The 20,701-nt window shown below is 42.5% G+C and overlaps 1 protein-coding gene across 3 annotated transcripts in view; it reads right to left on the bottom strand.

Annotated features, from left to right (window-relative positions):
* LOC111158428 (latent transforming growth factor beta binding protein 1) overlaps nucleotides 1-20,701 on the bottom strand; it is a 415,776-nt gene that overhangs the window by 187,591 nt on the left and 207,484 nt on the right. For all 3 annotated transcript variants that reach the window (XM_022520435.1, XM_022520437.1, XM_022520436.1), the window contains 2 exons: nucleotides 20,209-20,433; nucleotides 18,742-19,016 (listed from right to left, as the gene is read on the bottom strand). In XM_022520435.1, the coding sequence (XP_022376143.1) occupies nucleotides 18,742-19,016; nucleotides 20,209-20,433 (500 nt within the window). The remainder of the gene's footprint in view (nucleotides 1-18,741; nucleotides 19,017-20,208; nucleotides 20,434-20,701) is intronic.

Raw genomic sequence — 20,701 nt, forward strand, 5'->3', positions numbered from 1 at the left:
GGCTTGCACAAGATAATAACAGGCTGCAAGGGATGAAGTCGGGCTTCTGACAAGGCACAAAGTCTCACACATGCCCTTTGAGGTAGTTAGTCATGCAGAAGCTTCCATGTGAGCCAGAAAAGGCCTGAGAGATCTAATGTGGGCTAATGTGGGCTCTCACACAAGAGACTACACCTACCACCATGAAGTCTTACTTGGATGTAAGAAGTGGCTGAGGAAAAAGAAGGTGGAAGAGGAGCTTTTCTCCTCCACACTGAAGGTCCCACTGGAGAGAATCACAAAAATAGGAGGAATTAGCATTCAGAATGCCCTTCTCTCTGAGTAGCGGATTCTGCTTCTTCATGAGACGCCATCACAAGAACCCAACGCTGGCTCTGCCTAACTGCATTTTTATGCCCACATTGAGGTGATTTTTGACAAGTGAAAAACACAAATGGAATTTCTCCTCAGTGTCTCATTCACCACACCGTCAGAGAAAGCCTATCTCTCATTTCAAGGCATATCTTACTGTACAAGTAACCCAGAAGAAATAGGCTAAAAAATTTACAACCAATATTTAGGTATCTCAAGCCAGAAAAAAAAAAAATCTATCCCGTCAAATAAGCATTGTGCTGGAGCTCCTCGAAAAGCTCACCCACCCTCCGGCCGCACACCGGGGACACTGTCACTCCACACATCCCTGCTAGGGTTGGGCAATGGCGTGACCCCCCTAGAGCAGCAAGCAGAACAGGGCTGGTTCTGACAACCAGGTCCTGTGAGCGTTACACGAAGAAAGGAGAGGCGAGACCGGGTGTGGCCAGGATGGCAGAGTTCAGATACGCTCAACAAGCTTGTGGCCCGAAGCCAGGTGCAGGATGAAGGGATGGGCAGGACGAAAGGCCACAGATCACAAGAAGAGAGGATTTATGTCATCCAGCAGGAAACCTTTACCACAGTGAACACTCCTCAGCGATGGAAGACGCTGACAGCTTCCCTGGGAGCAGAAACTGGGGGACCACCTGACAGGAATGTCCAGGACACGAAAGTGAGTAACTTCTATGGTTTCTGCCACGTCAGGGGTTCTGTGTTCAATACCTACTGATAGGTCACATTACAAGATTTAGAGAGGGCAAACTACTAGACACTGCAGCCAACCTCAAGAACTTCTGATGCTCTCACAACTGCGTTCAAGACTGTATCCGGGTAGATACACTCCTAACCATCTTTTTTCAAGTCTCACTTCCTTCCTCACATCAGTCTCTCCAGAGATGCTCACCCTGGACTGAGCTTCCTCCTACAGGACTTACGTAAATTAGACAGAAAAGAGAAAAACAAACAGAGCTACTCCCAGCCCCAATTCACCAGGGCGCTGGCCATGATTCTTAGAAGACTGAGTGCAAGAAAATAATTCAGCGACCTTTCCTCCCTTCTGGGTCAGCACTCCGCCTCAGAAGGTAAAACTATTCAAGAATTGTTACAACTGCTCCATGAATAGCCACGTTTTACCTTTTACAACGCAAAATTTTCACACGCGATGGCGCAAAAACCTTACATGTTTTAAAGCAGTTAAGAATAAACAGATTGTGGAATAATGTACTTTTCTAAATCTTGGCCTGGTTGAGAAAACTTCAGATTTCAACCTCAGGTTTGAGGTGCTACCAAGGGATGGCGTTTTCTTGAGATTTGAAGTTAAGCTATGATTGTAGGTTTTTCCGATCTCCCTATAAACACCTGAGCAGGCTTGACAGTTCAAAACTTACCATTTGGCAATGAAGGGCTGTCATTTTTGTCAATTAAAAACTCACCACTGGAGATGCTTCAGAGATGAATGGTAATTTGAGGAGGTTGTGATAAATATTGGAGCATGGCTTCGTAAGATTTAATTTTCATGCCTTAAAATCACTAGCACCTACAGTATCCTCATTCTGAGAGTGTTTATTGTGTTACAGTGCCAAGTTCTGGGGAAGGAAGATCCAGTAGTGGGTAGAAGACGACGGTGCTGGATTAGAATTAGTAAACCTGGATCTGGATCCCCACTCTCTCTCATGAGCAGTGAGATGTTCACCAATCTGTCCAGCCTCTCTGGGCCAATAATGGGACAATGGGACAATAATCCCAACAGCCAAAGATTGTGGTGAGAGTAAATGATGTGTGTCTGAGAAGGGCTGCCCTATCCCTGTAGCCCCTGTGCAGGGACTGGGAGAAAGTGACCCTTAAGATGTGTTCTGCATCAGGACACAGCATTCAGTAAACACAGCATGGGCTGAATCCCTGTCTGCCCTCTCAGCTGGTGTCCTGTGTTCAGTACAACCTATAAAATGTTCAAGAGCTGGCCATCTGTTAGCTTCCTAGCATACAATCATTAAAACAGTTGAGATGGGGCACCTGGGTGGCTCAGTCGTTAGGCAGCTGCATTTGGCTTGGGTTATCCCAGGGTCCTGGGATCGAGCCCCACATCGAGATCCCTGTTTGGTGTGGAGCCCGTTTCTCCCTCTCCCACTCCCTCTGCTTGAGTTCCCTCTCTTGCTATGTCTTTCTCTGTCAAATAAATAAATAAATAAAATATTTAAAAAAATAAATAAAATAAAAATAAAAGAAAACACTTTAGATTATCCCACTAGTAAAATGGCCACTCAATGGAGATGGCCACCATGTTAAAGGCCTACTATTTAGCTTTCCTATTAAGACATTTAAAAATGACGATCTGAAAATACTCTTGGGAATTATCCATTATCACATGTACAGAACTCGTTTTACTTTGCAATCAGGAACCATGCTACAATGAAGCATAAATTACTGAGTTTAAATAAAGAATGTTTTCCCAAAGAGAAAAAGGCACCGGAGCCAAAAAAACAAATAACAGCTTAAAATGTTAAAGTGATACAGATTTTTTAAATGCACTAAAGTAAAACATGAAAGAACAGAGAAGGCTGACTCACTGCAACTCTTGCAAGAGTACGCAGGACTGTATTTAGGCAAGAGCTGAAGCAAGGCAGTGACTCAACTGCTGGGCTGGAGAGACAGATTCCAAAGAGATGGAGCAGCTCTGGCTGAGCCCAGGACTGACCACCGACTGGGAGAGGACCCAGGGGCAGGTGGGTGGGAGGGGAAGGGCGGAGGAAGGCAGGCCAAAGACGGAGGAACGGAGAGAGTGGGTGGGGAAAGTCAGAGAATGAGATAGAGCTGAGCCATGGAGAATTTTCCAAATTTGGGATTCAGTTTGTGGTTAGGTACCAAAATTAATAAGGAGATAGTTCCCTTCCCCGAAGTAAGAAGTTGTTGACTGCTTCCAGTGCATCTTTGAAGTGATGACAAACACAGAAATATTGATAAAGAGAAGGAGAGGGGCACCTGGGTGGCTCAGTGGGTTAAACCTCTGCCTTTGGCTTGGGTCATGATCCCAGGGTCCTGGGATCGAGCCCCACATCAGGCTCTCTGCTCAGCAGGGAACCTGCTTCCCCCTCTCTCTGCCTGCCTCTCGGCCTGCTTGTGTTCTCTCTCTCTCTCTGTGTCAAATAAATAAAATCTTTAAAAAAAAAAAAAAAAGCGGAAGAGGAGGAAAAAATTGTTTTTATTTAAGTATAGTTTTCTACATCTGAAACTCCCCCTCAAGAATAAAAAAGAAATTATCAACATAGAGTATATTATTCATGGGGGGTTGGAGAGAGGAATAAATTATATCTAAAGTCAACACAAACAGTTATCAGAGGACCCAAAAAAACAAAATTGGATAATTATTAAAGGCCCATTCACAATACTTCTCCTCCAGGAAAGAGCACAAGGGAGGGTTTGTTGTTTGTTTTTTTTTTTTTTTTAAGATTTTATTTATTCATCTGAGAGAGAGAACATAAGTGGGGTGAAGGGCCTCCCTTCCAGCTGAGCAGGGAGTCCGAAGTGGGGCTCGATCCTGGGACTCCAGGATCATGACTTGAGCTGAAGACACTTAACTGAGTCACCCAGGTGTCCCACAGGGGAATTTTAAAGTTCAGCACAAAATGAGCTCTTTCCCCAACAAATGCTATCCCCCACAAAACACATACCCAGGCATCTACATGTCCATTAGAACTGGTCCTCTCTGAAGGTGAAATTGACCTTTTCACACAATCACAATCCATGTGGACCAAGTGAGAAGTAGTGTGAAGATGACTGTAGCAGAGTAAATGGTAAGAGCACAGCTTTTTTTTTTTTTTTAAGATTTTATTTATTTATTTGACAGAGAGAGATCACTAGTAGATAGAGAGGCAGGCAGAGACACAGAGAGGAGGAAGCAGGCTCCCCGCCAAGCAGAGAACCCGAAGTGGGACTCAATCCCAGGACCCTGGGATCATGACCTGAGCCGAAGGCAGAGGCTTAACCCACTGAGCCACCCAGGAGCCCCAAGAGCACGGCTTTTGAGCTTGGACCAAAATGGGCTGGTGCTGGTTGACCTGACCAGTTACCACATGTATTATTACCATGGACAAAACTCTCAGCCTCTCACTGCCTATGTCCTCCTCTATAAAACATAACTAAAAATGCCCATTTTCACAGAGCTCTCAAGAGGAGTGAGCCATTACCTATGAGACAGTTAGATGGCCAGCATGCATGAGGCTCACAATGTTAGATCCCTTTCTCCGGGCCTAGAAACCAGGGTTGATTTAACAAAGGACTAAGTAACTTAACAATTATTCAGTATGTGATGTCCCAGATTCAGTTTCTCAAGAAAAGAGATATAAAAATAATTTAGATATAGAAATATGAAAAGAAAAAGAAGATATTACATAAATTTTGCTAAAAATGTTGAGGTTTTCACAAAAGTGCACTTTTGTGAAACACTTCAGATTATTATTATGTCTGGCTAGTAAAAAGCAATAAATGCTCAGAGAATAAACGCTGTGGAAGATTTCTAATTGTACGAACTTCATTTTAATTCTCCTCAAGAAACACAACATGTCACTGAATCACCATAATTCAACCAGTTAATATCAACGTTCCAGCAACAAATTTCATTTTGGGGACATCGAGATCCTTTCGGTCACCCACCATGTCTTGGTGCCATAAGATCAAGATCATGAAGCCAAAATAGCAGAGCCCACTCCGCACCTCTTGCCCACAAGTACCCATGGTTTAGTCATAAAACACTTGCAGAACATGGTGCTCACGAAAATTGGTCCCAGAAAATCTATCTGTCCTTCTAGGTTCAGCTAGTGTTATAGACTGAATATGCGCCTCATCCCCCAAATCCCTATGTTGAAGCCCCGAGCTCTAATGTGATGACATGGGGAGGTGGGGCCTTTGGGAAGTAATGAGATTTATTTTTACTTTTTTCCATACTCACATAACTTCTATTATAGTATATTATTATAATTGCTCTACTTTATTATTGTTGTTGTTAATCTCTTACTATGCCTAATTCATTTATTCATTTTTAACTAAAATTTTTTCAAAGTTTTATTTAAATTCTAGTTGGTTAACATTCAGTGGAATATTGGTTTCAGGAGTAGAATTTAGTGAGTCATCACTTACATGTAATACCCAGTGCTCAGCAAAAGTGGCATTTAGTGCCCTCCTTAATATCAATCACCCACTGAGACCATCCCCTGTCCACCTTCCCTCTATCAACCCCTGCTTGGTTCTCTGTAGGGGAAGTAATTAGGTTTAGATGAAGTCATGAGAGTGGAGCTGCCATGATGGGATTAGTGTCCTTATTAGGAGGGGAATAAAGACCAGAGCACAGATTCCCTCTCTATTATGTGAGCACATCAAGAAGGTGGGTGTCTGGACATCAGGAAAAGAGCCCCACCAGGAACCAGATCTGTGAGCATCGCGATCTCAGACTTCCAATCTCCCCAACTGTAAGAGTAAGTTTTGGTTGTGTAAGCTACCCAGACTATGGAATTTTGTTATGGTAGCCTGAGCCAATTTATACAGATAGCAATGGTTTCTTGTGAATGTACCGTATCCAAAAGAAATGGCCTAAGAGCCAGGAGGGACTAGTACAAAGAACACCAGAGTAGGAACCACAAAGCCTCAGTTCTGGTCCTCACCAGCCACAAAGTCAATACCAGATGTGAACCAAACTAATTCACTTCTCTGGACTTCAGCTTCCTCATTAATAAACTTTTAAGTATAGACTAACTGCTCATACTCAACGATGTGCCTACATTCTATGATTTTATAAAGGCTCCAGTGCAGAAGTAGAGGATAACCAGGGAGCTATAAGTGGCATGGTTTGCCATATCAGGGAAATCCTACAAAGGTCAGCATTCCTTAAATGTCCTGTGCCTACCAAACTGATGGAGAACATTCTCTGATGCCGTCTTCACCAGTCCTAACGACATGCCCTGACCGAGATCAGGGTGATCAGTGATGATCAGGAGGAGTCTCCTCCTCTTCTTCTTCTTTTTTTAAGATTTTATTTATTTATTGACACAGAGAGAGAGATTACAAGTAGGCAGAGAGGCAGGCAGAGGGGGAAGGGGAAGCAGGCCCCCCGCTGAGCAGAGAGCCTGATGCGGGGCTCGATCCCAGGACCCTGGGATCATGGCCTGAGCTGACGGTAGAGGCTTAACCCACTGAGCCACCCAGGTGCCCCTGGGTCCCCTTTTCTTGACCGTATTTCATGCTCATCCCTTTCCTGCGAGCCAGTACTCACAAAAAAAAGGGCAGCTCTGTCTTCCTGAAATTAGTCTCGGCTCTTAAACAGCTATTTTCTAGATTATAGTAATTATAGTGAATTACATTATGATTATCAAGAGGCAAAGTATCAGAACTCATTCAAGAGAGTCATGGAGATGTGGATTTTGCATATTGTGGGCTGTGACCCATATAAAATCACATTATGATTTATCAACCCCCACTGCATGGGTCTCCTGTAAATTCTTCCACCTGTGCCGTTGAGATGTTCATCTCCACCCAGAGCTAGAAAAATCTCATTCCAACGTTCTGGCAGAAAACTGAGCTTTTCTGGCAAACAGAAGCTATACCCTCAGTACTCTAAATTTGGTTGAGGAATGTGAATCCCTTTTTTGGAAATCCTGGACTTCTCGTAAGAACCAGAATGAGGTCCCTTATGGGGAAAGTGTTAACTGTATATAATGGGGGGGGGGGTTCATCCAAACTTCTGTCACAGCTCTTCTTTATTCCTATCATCAATCTTTTCCACTATGATATAAACACATCTCCACTCTGGCAAAGTGACTTTTACCCATCTTCCCAGCAAAACGGTGTTCCTGTAGCCTTCGGACCAACCGTGGTCCCAATCTAAACTGGAAAACCTCAGGAGAGCTCCTCAGTGTCCATGCACTTCAACATTAAATATGCTTATTTCTACATGCCAGTAAGAAAAAGGGTCCAAATATCGAAGCCTATCATTAATGCAACTACAGCAACATATTTGATCAACACGTCCTAAAGGCCTGTTGTCATAAAGCAGAATATTGTACGGGGGAGCACTGGCGGGATAACAGGCATTGTCTCCTAAGAAGAGGAAAACGCTTAAATACTTCCAGATTTTCTAAAAGAACTTGTAAAAAAATTTGCTTTGGCTTGAGCAGAACATTCTTTATAGGCAAGGTTTTTTTGTTGTTGTTGTTGTTGTTGTTTTAAATCCACCCAGCTTTCTTTTATTAGAGTAATTAAAACAATGTTAGGCATTTGGGGTATCTGATACAACCATAATCCTCTGATATTTCAGGCTATTGATTTTACAAAGTATCTACTGTGACTCGGGCATTAACTGCTGGAAATGTACCCACATTGATTTCTGACAGTGTATTTGTTTAAAGCCTGCTGAAGCCAAACCATGGGCTTCAAGGAATTCCAGACAACTACTTTAGTTTATGAAACGGTCTTTTAAAAGTTACACGAAGGCAAAAATGGTTTTAAAAGTAACATACAAAGGGAAAAAAAAATTCTTAAGCATCAAACTCCTGATTCTGCTTGACATCGTTTCTAAAGAAACAATTAAATTTGGGCTATTTTCTCCATCTCTACAACGATTTAAGCATTTCAACAGTTGTGATATATATGTATCTTGCTATTTGTACATTGTGAAAAGAATAAGCATTATCATCATTATATTCTGACATCATAATTCCCGTTAGCCTGTCCTTGCAGCAAAACAACACAAATCACATCGTAAATCCTTGCCCTCGATGCTCAGAACATGAAATTCATTCAAAGTTCCACTACCCAGGATGTGACTAAAAAGACAGACTCGTGTTGAGAGGGAAATAAAGATGGGCATCCAGGCATGGTTGTTGTTACCATGACAACTGGATCACTCCCAAAATGATGAACATAAAGGACTCTTTTCCTCAATGGTTCTTGCTACAATTGTATTGAGGGAAATTTTCTATATTAAGCTTCAGTGCATCTCAGGTTCTTTTTTGTTTATGTAGAGATACTGCAAGGAACAAAACACATTTTGGGTCTCATACCACTGTGCAAATTTTAACACGTGCCTCATCTGGTTATGCTCCCAGGTTTTCTGTGCCTTATCCAAGTACACAGAACTCAAAACTAATAATTACCTGTGGTTTGGTTGCAAATAGTGTAGAAAAACTGAATGCCACAAATCATATTAATAGGTTTCTATAGTTCCCTGGGAGCAGGAAACCAGGTCTGTCTTGACCACACGCCACCGCTTGTGGCGGGAACATTCACTGCTCACCAAAGAACCACTTGTCCTAGCTTCCTCACATATGCCGGCTTCCTAACTACCATGGGTCAGCTCAGACTCCTGCTAACAAAACAGCAGAGAGCGGGGGTTTTAAATAACAGACATGCATTTCTCACAGCTCTGCAGGCTTAAAGTAAGAGAATGGTCAGCTCTGGTGAGGTCTTTCTTCCAGACTCGTAGGAGGCTGCCCTCTTGCTGTGTCCACATATGGCAGAGAACGGGAGTCCTTGGGGATCACTTCTTAAAAGGACACTAATTCTGTCACCTCAAGGCTCCGCCCCTACAATCTCACTGAATCTTAATGACCTCCTCATTGACTCCACCTCCAAATAAAGTCACGTTCGAGGTTGAGATTTCCACATACATTTTGGGAGGGCCACACAAATGAGTCCGTAGCCCCGACAGGCAGGGCCAAGTGACTCCTTCTGAATAAGGGCTGTGGGAAAAGGAGGGTACCTCGCAGCACCTCTTTCTCCCCATTGTAGGAATTAAGGAGGCCACATATTGCCGATACGTGGCATTAAGGTGGTGGAAGCCCATTAGCTTGGCACTGGAGGGAGATCTAGCAGAGAGCTTTCTGCAAAATGCAAGCTTCTGTCATGTTAATTTCTGACTACAGCGCAACCTAGCTGAACCTAATAATGTATTTACTGACTATTCCTCTGTGCCCTGTGCTGAGCTCAATTCCTAAAAGGCCCTCCCCTCACAAGAAGCACAGCCTTGTAGAGGAAAGAGGGTTGAAACCAACCATTTTAAGAGAATTACATTCAAAATGGTCTGACTGGATTCCAAATGCAGTGAAGAGTTCAGGGAGGAGAGAATGAACATGGGCCGGAGGACTGGAAGGCTTTCTGGAGGAGCCAACACCAGAGAGGAAGCTCTCAGGTCAGGCCGGATTTGGGAGATCATCGTAGGTCTTGATGTTTTTGATATTGATGCAATTTGCTCTGTCCACAGATCTTGTGCATATGTAACTATCAGTGGCATGTAAGACCAGAAAAGAAGAAAGATGTCAAAATTACCACAATCAGAGGACTGCAGGACCAGAGGAGGCCGTGGTAGTCTTCTCAGCCAAAGTTATTTGAAAAAAATGAAAATCCTGAGGGCCAAAGATAGGGCACGTTTGCAAAAAAATGGAGAAAGATCTATGGATGTGGAAACACCAACATAGCTGGTCCCCACTTCTGAGCCTCCATTTCACATAAGTAAAAGGGAGACAAAAATGCCAACTTTGCCTTGTGTTTTAAAGGTCAAGTAAGGTCCTAAGTGGCAATGTTGTCTATCAACTATCGATTTTATACAAACACACTGAATTACTAGGACTCCTGCCGCTAAGCCGCAGAACCCTCATACCATCTTCTGAACAACTCCGTTAAAGCCTGCACATTCTCTAAACTGGACCTCTTCAAAGTGTCGTCTTGAAAGCATTGCTGTTTTTGTTCAAAACAGAGCTACTCTGTCCGGATTTCAGAATTCTTTTCAGGGCTGAAGATGCACATTTTAAATATCCTCCATGGTGCACATCCTTGCTTGCTGGAGGCTGAAGTGACCACTGGAAGGCTTCGATCCACTGACACTGTAGCGAATGAGTGAGGTGCACAGAGAGAGAGACTAATTTTCTCAGGCAGCTCAAAAACCGATTCTGAAACAGCAGCTTCGAAAGAGCTATGACAAGTCTGTTTGTACGACAGCATCGCTACAGTAAAGACACAGTCTCATGAAAAAGACCTCAAGGAGACGGAATGTTCTATCTCCTACATACATTTTCTGATATATAAAAGGAAACAGTGGGGGGCGGGGGGATGGAAGGATGAGAAAGAAAAAGAAACCTGGACTATCATCACTGTGGGAGAAGAGGCACGACAGCCCAGGGGAGACATTCTGTCATCTCTCAACCCAGGGCAATGTTGCTTTCTTCTCCACAAATTTATGGGTCAGATTCCAGAGGACTGGGGTTTATTTTGATTTTTTTTTTTTTAAGTAAACCAGATGATTCCACTTTGTTTTAGCGAATCTCAATTCTAAGAGATCATGTAGATGAAGCCAAAAAAAAAAAAAAAAAAACCAAAACAGACCCTAGAATATCAGCTGCGACTCTAAGCAATTTTATAATGTACAGAGACCCAGTCAACCAGCATCTCAAGCCTTGGTCCCTTAGAACTACTTCCAGCAAACTCAGAGCTGTCACCGTCAAATGTCAGAACCACAAAATCACGCCACGTTGCCAGCATCTGAAGCGATCGATCTACCACACTGCCACTCTCTGCTGCCCCCGAAATTCCTTCATTGCCTGTTGTTCAGCAAACGTGGGAGTCTAATTATTAATAGGTGTCTTATTTTAGTGAGCCCTAGAGGTATAAAATATGGAAATCTGATATTCCATGTCATGATAAAGGCATTTTCATTGCCAATAAAATGAAAACCATCTGAGAGCAGGGGCTTGAGGAGGACTCAGGAAGCGTAAACGGGTCTATGAAACAGGCCAGGGGCCGTGAACACTGAAAGCGGACCTCGGAGGCATCCAGAAACACTGGCCCGGGTGAAGACCAGTATTAGGCAGTGGGAAGGGGAATGTCTGGGTCATCGACCATTCTCTGAAGGACTCTACTGCAGTTCTATGAATCTATATTTTGATTATCCTAATGTCTTAGTCCTACGTTCGCTCCAAGTCAAACTAGCAGTTCTCCCTGCCACTGGCAGAAGCCCAGTGACATGCAGCTCTTTCTCCCTTTGGATTTTATCCCTGTCTTTATTGATCTTTACAGCTCGAAGGAAGAGGGGCCTCGCACGAAGGAGGTCTGGCAGAGGCTGCTGGAACAAGACCAGCCCCCGCCAGAGCCCCGGGCTCCCATCACTGACACGTGTGGGACACACTCAGTGATAACTAGGCTGCCGACACAGGTAAACTTTGGCAAGGGTGGCCTTTTTAGAGCCACTGGAGACAACCAGACTCACTAACACTCAATTAAATATTTCTTCAATTATGCCAAAGGAGTATTTGAGTGGGACTCTGAAGAAAAACCCAGATGTCATAGGAAGTGCCTGGTGTTAATGACTTATTCCACCTGAAGGAGGCCAAACGTCAGTGAATGCAATCAGACACCGCTGGTGGGGCTCTCTGCTCACAGAGAAGGCCGATGTCCGGTAGCCCTGGCCTATCCTTTCCCAGTCACTGCCCGGCAGTACATCTGCAAGAAGATGAAGGCCAAGTTTACTGGGGATGGCCCTGCCCCTCCAAGTATGTGGCTGGGGAAATGGGGACAGGCCGAGGGCCACATGCACACCTGTACCCACTGCTGACCCAGCCTGGCAGACTCCGTTCCCCTTCACACAGGAGGGGTAAAACATCTGCGAGAGGCCAAGCGTCTTTGGTAAAATGTCTTAACAGTTGTTCCTTCTTTAGAAGTCTCAGCTACGTATGTCACTTGTGGACTCAGTTGAGGGAAATAACCAATACGAAATGTTACAATGATTCTGGCCTCCTCCCCATCAGAATACCCTCAACGAGCTATTTCATCTCAGCCTTATGCCTCTTTCCAGCAATGCACTTGCAGTCATGGCCGAGGTGACTCTGTGGAAATTAAAGAACAGATTTCTAAGCAGAACTTCATGTCCCAGCCCCCTTAATTTAGCACTAAATTCATTTTCCATCACCGAGAAGAGATTTTCAAAGTCTGCAGTCTGTCTCTATATGCACGTCGGTAACAAGCCACCCGGGTATCTATCCATCCATCTGTATTTTTTTTCTGCCATGTGGAACTGACAGACCTGGCATCTGTTTCCCTACTTTGTCACTGGCTTCTGTGTGGTAGAAACCAAGAAATATTTTTCTTCAAAGTCCTGTCACAGAAGAATTGAGATTTTTTTTTTAAAGTACTTTCAGCCATAATTAGGATAGTTTCCACTTTGATGAGCTCACACTTTCCTGTTAATTTCTCCATGATGTTTACTTAAGAAAAAAAAATTTTTTTTAAAGGAAAGCAAGTTTTTTTTTCAAAGATTTTATTTATTTATTTGACAGACAGAGGTCACAAGTAGGCAGAGAGGCAAGCAGAGAGAGAGGAAGAAGCAGGCTCCCTGTTGAGCCGAGAGCCCGATGCAGGGCTTGATCCCAGGACCCTGAGATCATGACCTGAGCTGAAGGCAGAGGCTTAACCCATTGAGCCACCCAGGTGCCCCTAAAAAAATTTTTTTTGAAACAAAAGTTAAGTGCATCTGTTTGACCCTTCAAAAATTGTGTGTGTGTGTGCGTGTGTCTTAGTACTAAGGTTTAGAGACTGGGAATGTTATCGAATTTATCTGCCAAAAAAGACAAATCTCCAATTATATCCAATTATTTCTCCAAAGGCCCATTCTGCTTCCATTTTTTGTGTCTAAAGAGAACTGATAAAACAACGTCTGGAACCTCTAAGAGGATCCCCCACATAATTTTGGGTTGCCTTAACTTAGTTTTGCCCCAGCTCTTATTACTTTTATGAGCAGGAATTAAAGGAAAGAAAGGCTTTTCCAATAGTTTCAGGATTTCACAACAAGTACTGCTACTTTCTCTTCTTCCTAATCCACATAAGGATTATTTTTTTCTACAGAATGCATATCATAGAATTTAATCTTAGAGTTTGTTTCTTATGGGTTTTTTTTAAACGTATAGATATTTTATAGTTGCAAACTACAAAAGAGGGTTTGTATGTTGTTTGATCATCTTTATCTGTACTAAAGCACTGTACTAAAAATATATTTTCTGTTTACACCTACTTCAGGTTTTCCAGTATTTCTGTTCTTAGTTAACTCAGGTGTTTATACATGGAATTTTCTGCTCTTTTGGCATTTTCAACAGGAAGGTCTTGAAGCACTTGAATTTTTTTGTCTCATTTTGTAATGTCTGTGTCTAATTAAGGGGCATGTTCCTGTGTTTAACAAAGAGCACATGATTGCACAACTAGGCAATGGCAAACCCAAGCATGGACGCTGGACCCCAAGCCCTACATTATGATACTAAACACTTCTCAGACGAGGTCTTTTCATACCATCTGGCGTCATTAGGTCACTGCAAATGTTTGTTTCCAGCAACTGGGCAACAAATAAAACATGCTTAAAACAACCAAAAACTCAAATGCCAAGTACATTTCAAATTTAGGTCACTGCTAATAGAACCAATTTAAAACAAAGGAAACCCTTGTACAATGGAAAAGGTATATATATTCAATGTCCCTGTGATGCAAAAAAAGAAATTGGAGGGGTATTTTCTGAAATTTGGCCTCTCCTTAGGGATGAAAACTAGCATGGAAATGTTCAAGTTTTAAGCATTTGAAATACCAGGAGATTTTCCTAAAAGCAGATGATAATTGTAACCACTGGAGATGTAATTCTAACTTGATCAATACAGTAAACAAACCTTCCAAAATGTTTTCAAACATACCACGATTTACTTCAGGTAGCACAGATACCTAATTGCCAAAATTATGACTTGTTAACGACCTCAGATTTGGTCTATATTCAAGAAACCCGTTTCTCTCAGCCACACCATACATTCTATTAATTTCTATCCTTTTAATACTTTAACATGAATGTAATGATGCCTGTACCCAACAGATTCACACAGATATCAATACTTTATATGATCTAAAGAATAAGAAATTATTTTGAGGACTCAAAGATGGGACATCAGGACGCCTCGGTGGCTCAGTTGGTTAAGCGGCTGCCTTCGGCTCAGGTCATGATCCCAGCATCCTGGGATCGAGTCTCACATCGGGCTCCTTGCTCAGCAGGGAGTCTGCTTCTCCCTCTGCCTCTGCCTGCCACTCTGTCTGCCTGTGCTCACTCTCTCTGACAAATAAATAAATAAAATCTTTAAAAAAAAAAAAAAAAGATGGGACATCACTTTCTAGAACAGTAAAACAATAGGACTGATTCTTCCTCCCCACTCCACCCCCCGCCCTCGTATCTTGATACACTCTGTCAAGGTGAAAAATATTATAAACTTCCAATTCCATTATTCCTGTTCTTTTCTCTTCATCATACAACCAACCAAAGAGATGCCCTCTGTTTTCATGAATTTATCCCCACTAGATCTATTTGCTGCCCACTAAATCTTCTCCATTCATTCACTCTCATTCCATCTCTGAAACCGCACTGGGTCTCCCAACTGATACTCAAGAATACACCATTCTTGATATCAGTCAAGGATGGGGCTGCTTAAAACAAAGATGTACCTACTCATCTTCACCTTACAATCCTCCCCCAGGATCAGTTAATCAAGGAGAGTGAGCATTTATTTGATTTCTGAAGCAAGGAAGTTCAGAATGGTCCAACTCATCATCACCTTTTTCTTTCCAACAGCCCATAATCAAATCCTGATGCCTGATTCTTCGCAAAAGTTCAGACACTCATCTTTATTCTCAACTTCACTTCTTAGACTGGACCCTGGTCAATTCACAAATGGACCAAGGCCAACTTCTCTTCCCTGGCCTCCCCATGTCTACCATTCCCACATCCACCCACCCCATTCTTTCCTAAGTTGAAACTTTTAAAATTACCTTTTTTAAAAAAAAAGATGTTTATTCATGTATTTGACAGAGAGAGAGAGCACAAGTAGGCAGAGCAGCAGGCAGAGGGAGAGAAAGAAGCAGGCTCAACACTGAGCAGGGGGCCTGATGCAGGGCTCGATCCCAGAACCCTGGGATCATGACCTAAGCCGAAGGCAGCTGCTTAATGACTGAGCCTCCCAGGCACCCCTAAAATTACTTTCTTAAAATTCATAAAATGCATCAAAGTTATAGCTTTTAAGTTCAGCTTAAAATTCGATTATTCTAAGTTGAGAAAGCGATCATTTTTCTGTTTCTCTTCCTTAAGAAATTATCAAAGACTCTGACATATTCAAAGAATAATACGATGATCACTTGAATACCCACCTCCGAGGGTCAACAAACAGTTAAGATTTTGCCGTATTTCCATGTAAAATGCACTTGAAAATAAATTATAGACATCATGGGAGTTTACCCCTAAAACTTTCAACATGCATCTCTCAAGAATAAGGACACGGTCCTACATAATAACCCCAACACCATTATCACACCTAAACATCAACAATTCCAAAATATCATCAAATATCCAGTCCTGTTTAGATTTCCCCAATGGCTCCCCGAATGTCCTTTATAGAGGGGTGTTGTGTGTGCATGTTCTTCTAACCAGGATTTGATTAAGGTTCATATGTTACATTTGTCACTGTGTCCCTTTGTCTCTTTCTAGAAAAGTCACTCTGCCCTTTTTTTCCCATGAGAAGATTTTTGAAGAAACCAGACAATAATGTCCCACATTATGAATCTGTCTGAGGGAGGAGGCATGTGTGTGATACTTATAGTTGGCTTCCTCTTTCCTGATGAGCTGGAGAGGTCATGGTGTAAGAGCTTGAGTAGGTTGGGGTTAAACATTTTTGGCAAGAGTACCTCAAGGATGATGTGCAAATGCTGTACTTCAATCCCAAGTTTACCGTCTAATTATTAGAATATGCCATAGAAACAAGGGCAATTAATGCCAAATTTGTTCTGTATATGACCTCTCATGGCAACACAAAAACACAGGTGCTTACCGATGACTCTAAGGCATTCAAAACCTCAACAGCCAAAATCTGCAGCTAATAAGAGTGTTTCAACTCAGCAAAGCAATGCGCCCTGAGTGGATGTATGCAGTTGTTTCTGCAATTCATTCATAATCTACCTACACCTCCTCCCGGAGTTTTATTTGCAAACTAACCACAGCAAGAAAGCACACATGTTTTTCCAACACCCTTGTAGGATGTAACTTGTATACTACTGCCTATTTACCAGTAGTGTATATTAAAGATTTTATTTATTTGAGAGATAGAGACAGAGAGAGAGCACAAGCAGGGGTAGGGGCAGAGGAAGAGGGAGAAGCAGGGAGCAGGGAGCGGGAGCCCGACACTAGGACTCCATCCCAGGATGCTGGGATCATGACCTGAGTTGAAGGCAGACACTTAGCCAACTGAGCCACCCCGGTGCCCCAGTAGTGTATATTTTCAAATGCCTAGATCATCCTAATTACACAAATTAATTGGGCAGTCACAGGTACCCGGCAACACTTCTCAGTAACAAGACAAATAAACCCTGAGAATGTTTTCTCAAAACAGGTCTCATTTTGAAGCTGTGTATTAGCGACTACACATGCAAAATAAATTAAGAACTGAGATCACTGTCTGGATCATTCAGACCCAAAGTCAGAAAAGTATCCAGATAAGGCAAAAGTATTCCACGGAGTTCAAATTATTTGGGCAACACCACCAATTACCCAATTTACTTTGACTGTATTGTCCAGCTGAGGCTCAAAAGTAAACAGTTTATTTTTATGGGTTCTGGTTAGCAATCATCTCCCTACTATTATACCAAAGTTGTAAGTTTGTTAATGCCTCCTTTTGTTACTTTTTAGGCTCTGTGTTCCAACTTGGAAATTAGGGAGAAAGATACTGGGCACGTAGTTTTAAAAGGACCTGTTTTTCCTTTCTCATGACCAACCCAAGCCGGAATGACTAAACAATGCAAATGCCACCAAAATCATCTTCTCTCTCCAAGGCCAACCCAGGGCAACATTGTGAAGTAAGAAGCTTCTTCAGACCACTGACCCTATCAAAACCTGCCCTTAGCACAAGAATCCAGTCTTTACTTCTAAGCTAAACTGATGATGTTCCTTCTCTATAAAGCATTTGTCTAAGCCTGGTCTTCAACTGAGGAATGAAAAGGTGCCCTTCAGTGAGCATATGTCAGGTATCTGCAGGGGCGGTGACAAAGGTTATGATTGGGAAAATCGAGCCTTCCTTGCTTTACTGAAATTACAGGACATGAGCAATCACCTACTCTATTTTTAAGTTTGACTCTATCTTGATAGATAAGCATCTTCTAAGCCAACACTTGCAGAGTTCTCTAATGTTTGCAAAGTGGGGTTCACATTATGTTGTCTCATCTTGACACACCTCCATATTCTTATCTCTACCTTACAGATAAGGTTTCCCAGCACACTGCTGGGCCCATGGCGCTAGCCAAGACCCTTAACTTTATCCCCATGGGTGCTCTTTTCTATTTGGGACTATAAACCAATTTTGTCTTACTGCCCTGGAAGAAAGATTATAACCCTACCATGAACTTGTCCAGAACCTAAAAAGTATTTTCCAGGTGTCTAAAGCAGTAAAAACTGATTCTACAAATACTTCCCACACACAGTACTTTTTTTTAATATTCAGGTAACAACAGCTAAATTATAATATAGTTACCTCATCTACTCTCCTCATGGGGGATCCAAACCATATCAAAATGACAAGAAGAACCATAGGACAAATTGACATCACTATCATGTGATCCCAAAGCAAGCAGCACAAAGTAGTTGGGGTAGAGGAACCAATGTATTTCCATTGCCTTTGCTACGTACATTCAACAGTGAGTTTTAAAGAGAGTCAAGCCTTTCTCTCACTTTATTATATAGGCCTGAAGTTACATGTAAATTCAATATTAAAATGCATTTCAAACAACTCCTGCATCGCCAACCTAGTGAATTTTTATCAGGAGAGGAAAGATGTCAAGTTATTACTACACAAAGGGGTCAAATTTCCTCTGTACCTACAACCAGCAAGCTATTGCAAAAAGGCATAAAGGTTTCAAACATCTTTGCAGAATTCATCTCACATACTATATCTCATGTCAAACACTTGTTTTATACACAGATCACCTTAAATGAAGAAAATATATAAGCAGGCAATCATGGACTTCCAGCAGCAATTATGAAAGATCACTACTTAATATTACAGACTAAGGTCAGCAAACTTTTTTTTGTAAAAGGTTTTGCAGACCACATTTTAGGACTTGGCTGTCACATGATCTCACCGACACGACATAATTTTATCATATAGAATGAATGCAAGGATAGACATACGTAAATGAATGGATGTGTCTGTGTTCCAGTACAACTTAAAAACAGGCTTGTGGGTCAGTCTGCCAGCCCCTTCTGTAGAAGATGATCTTACTAACTCTGGTTTTCCCACTATTACAAGACCATATCTAGAATGCATTTCCTAACACGGGCTAGACAGTGTTGCTCACCTGTGACCCGACGGTTTCTTGGAAGCACCGGCCAAGCTGCGTCTTCGCAGCCACGGGATAGACATGGGGGATGACTTGCTGGTGAGAGTACGTGGAATGTACTGTCTGGGTCTTCTGGACAGGAAGCCCTTGGTAAGAGACTTGGGATTGGCCTGGTTGAGCTTCTTTTGCCTTCTGGCCTGTTGGGCCATCAATTCTTGAAACCTGATGTATCTGGACTGAAGCCTCGGGAGGGTGTTTCACATGGATGTTGACTATGTTGGGAGGAAATTTCACTAAAAGAGATGAGGACAAAAAGTCAGTCATGAATAACATGCAAATTGGCACGAGAGCAAATATTACATACACACGTATGTAGCTATACGTGTATCCCCACCCAGGGCATAAAATATAGAGTGCATATGCATGTCTGCTGTACAGCCATCAACTCTGGAGAATAAGAGGATACATCTCAAATACAAACTAGTCCTGAATTATGTATTTTTAAGGGATCAAATTGGACGTATACAGAGAAATTAAAGCCTCTCCCAGTAACCCATTTATGAGACAAAAATTCGTTTTTCAGAGTCAGGAAACTATGAAATCCATGGTGCCTATGGTCGTTGGGTATATTTTATCAAAGGATAGTAGTAAAGACTCAAGAGTTTGATTACTTTTGCATCTCTCAGAGTTTCCAGTGCCAAACTTAGAAGATTCACCTTTCTACATCAACAGAGGAAATAACAATTTCACAAAGCGTCATTCTCTTGGCCCGAACAGCGGAGTGTGGACGTACTCGTGTGCACCTTGTGTCCCACCAAAGACCCACGTGTGATATTTTATGTCTGTGTTTACTTTCTGCTGCTTTCACATACAATTTCATCTTGTGATGCTAACATTCAAGTTTTACAGAGTAAAGGCCAGTCACACTTCTCTGACCCCTTTCCAAAAACTGGGCATGGAGGAGATGCCAGGTTTAAAAGAATGAGTTAGTCATAGAATTCCTGAGCTCCAAGTGACCTAGTTTACCTTCCTCTACAGAGGAATCAACTGAAGCCCAGTGAGGTTAACTAATTGTTTATAACTAAAACCAAGCGCCCTTCAACTACAAAATAAACCAGGCATTCACCAGCAGGTAGCATGTGATCCACGAGCATATTTGCCCTCAACACGGCCTTGCTCATCTTTCTGTTTCCTGGGCCTTCCCAGAAATGTGCAGGTAACAGCTTTCGGTGCTCAGAGCCAGCACAGAAGGATGGGCTCCTTTCTGGTTTATTTCCTAGATACCAAATCTCTATGGTCTAGAAAGTACTGCAGCCGTATACCTGGGCCCGTATTCTGTCCCTGCTGCCATTTCTTGGGCCACAGATCACATATTTGTTTCTGATTCAATACCAGCCCTGCCAGGGGCAGATACTCGCTTCCATGTGGGTTTGACAGGTTACCAGAAGTCTGATGAGTGGGCAAAAAGAAAATAAATAAGCTTACCTTTGACTCCTTGTTGGCTGGTCATGGTCAGAGGCAAGGTATGTGTGGAGTGGACTACATGCGTTCCCAGGGCCTTGCCTGACTGCTGGGAATGCTGATACAGTTTTGGCACGCTGCCACCGTGGACCGGGATCTGACAAAGCTTCCCTGTGAAATTCGGAGGGCACTGGCATTTGTCCCTTGAGCTGCACTGGCCGCCATTCATACATGGAAGATGGCAAATGACTAAAAGGGAAAAGAGAAAATGTGGAGAGTTGGTTAATTTCTCAAATGCTAAGTAACAACCAACCAACAAAACTCCCAAAACACACAGCCCATTATAACCATTACATTCCTGCTGACTTTAGAAACAGTCAACAACAAAGTAACTACATGAAGAAAACAATAGTCTTTGTTACTCACTGTCTTCTTATGTCATTTAACTCTCCAACTGCTTATGGCTGTTCTCCCCAACAATGGAAAGAATTCAGGGAGAAGAAGATCTCCATATATG

Source organism: Enhydra lutris, unplaced genomic scaffold (genome assembly GCF_002288905.1).
Source record: "Enhydra lutris kenyoni isolate GAN:26980312 unplaced genomic scaffold, ASM228890v2 scaffoldscaffold59, whole genome shotgun sequence".
NCBI lineage: Eukaryota > Metazoa > Chordata > Mammalia > Carnivora > Mustelidae > Enhydra > Enhydra lutris.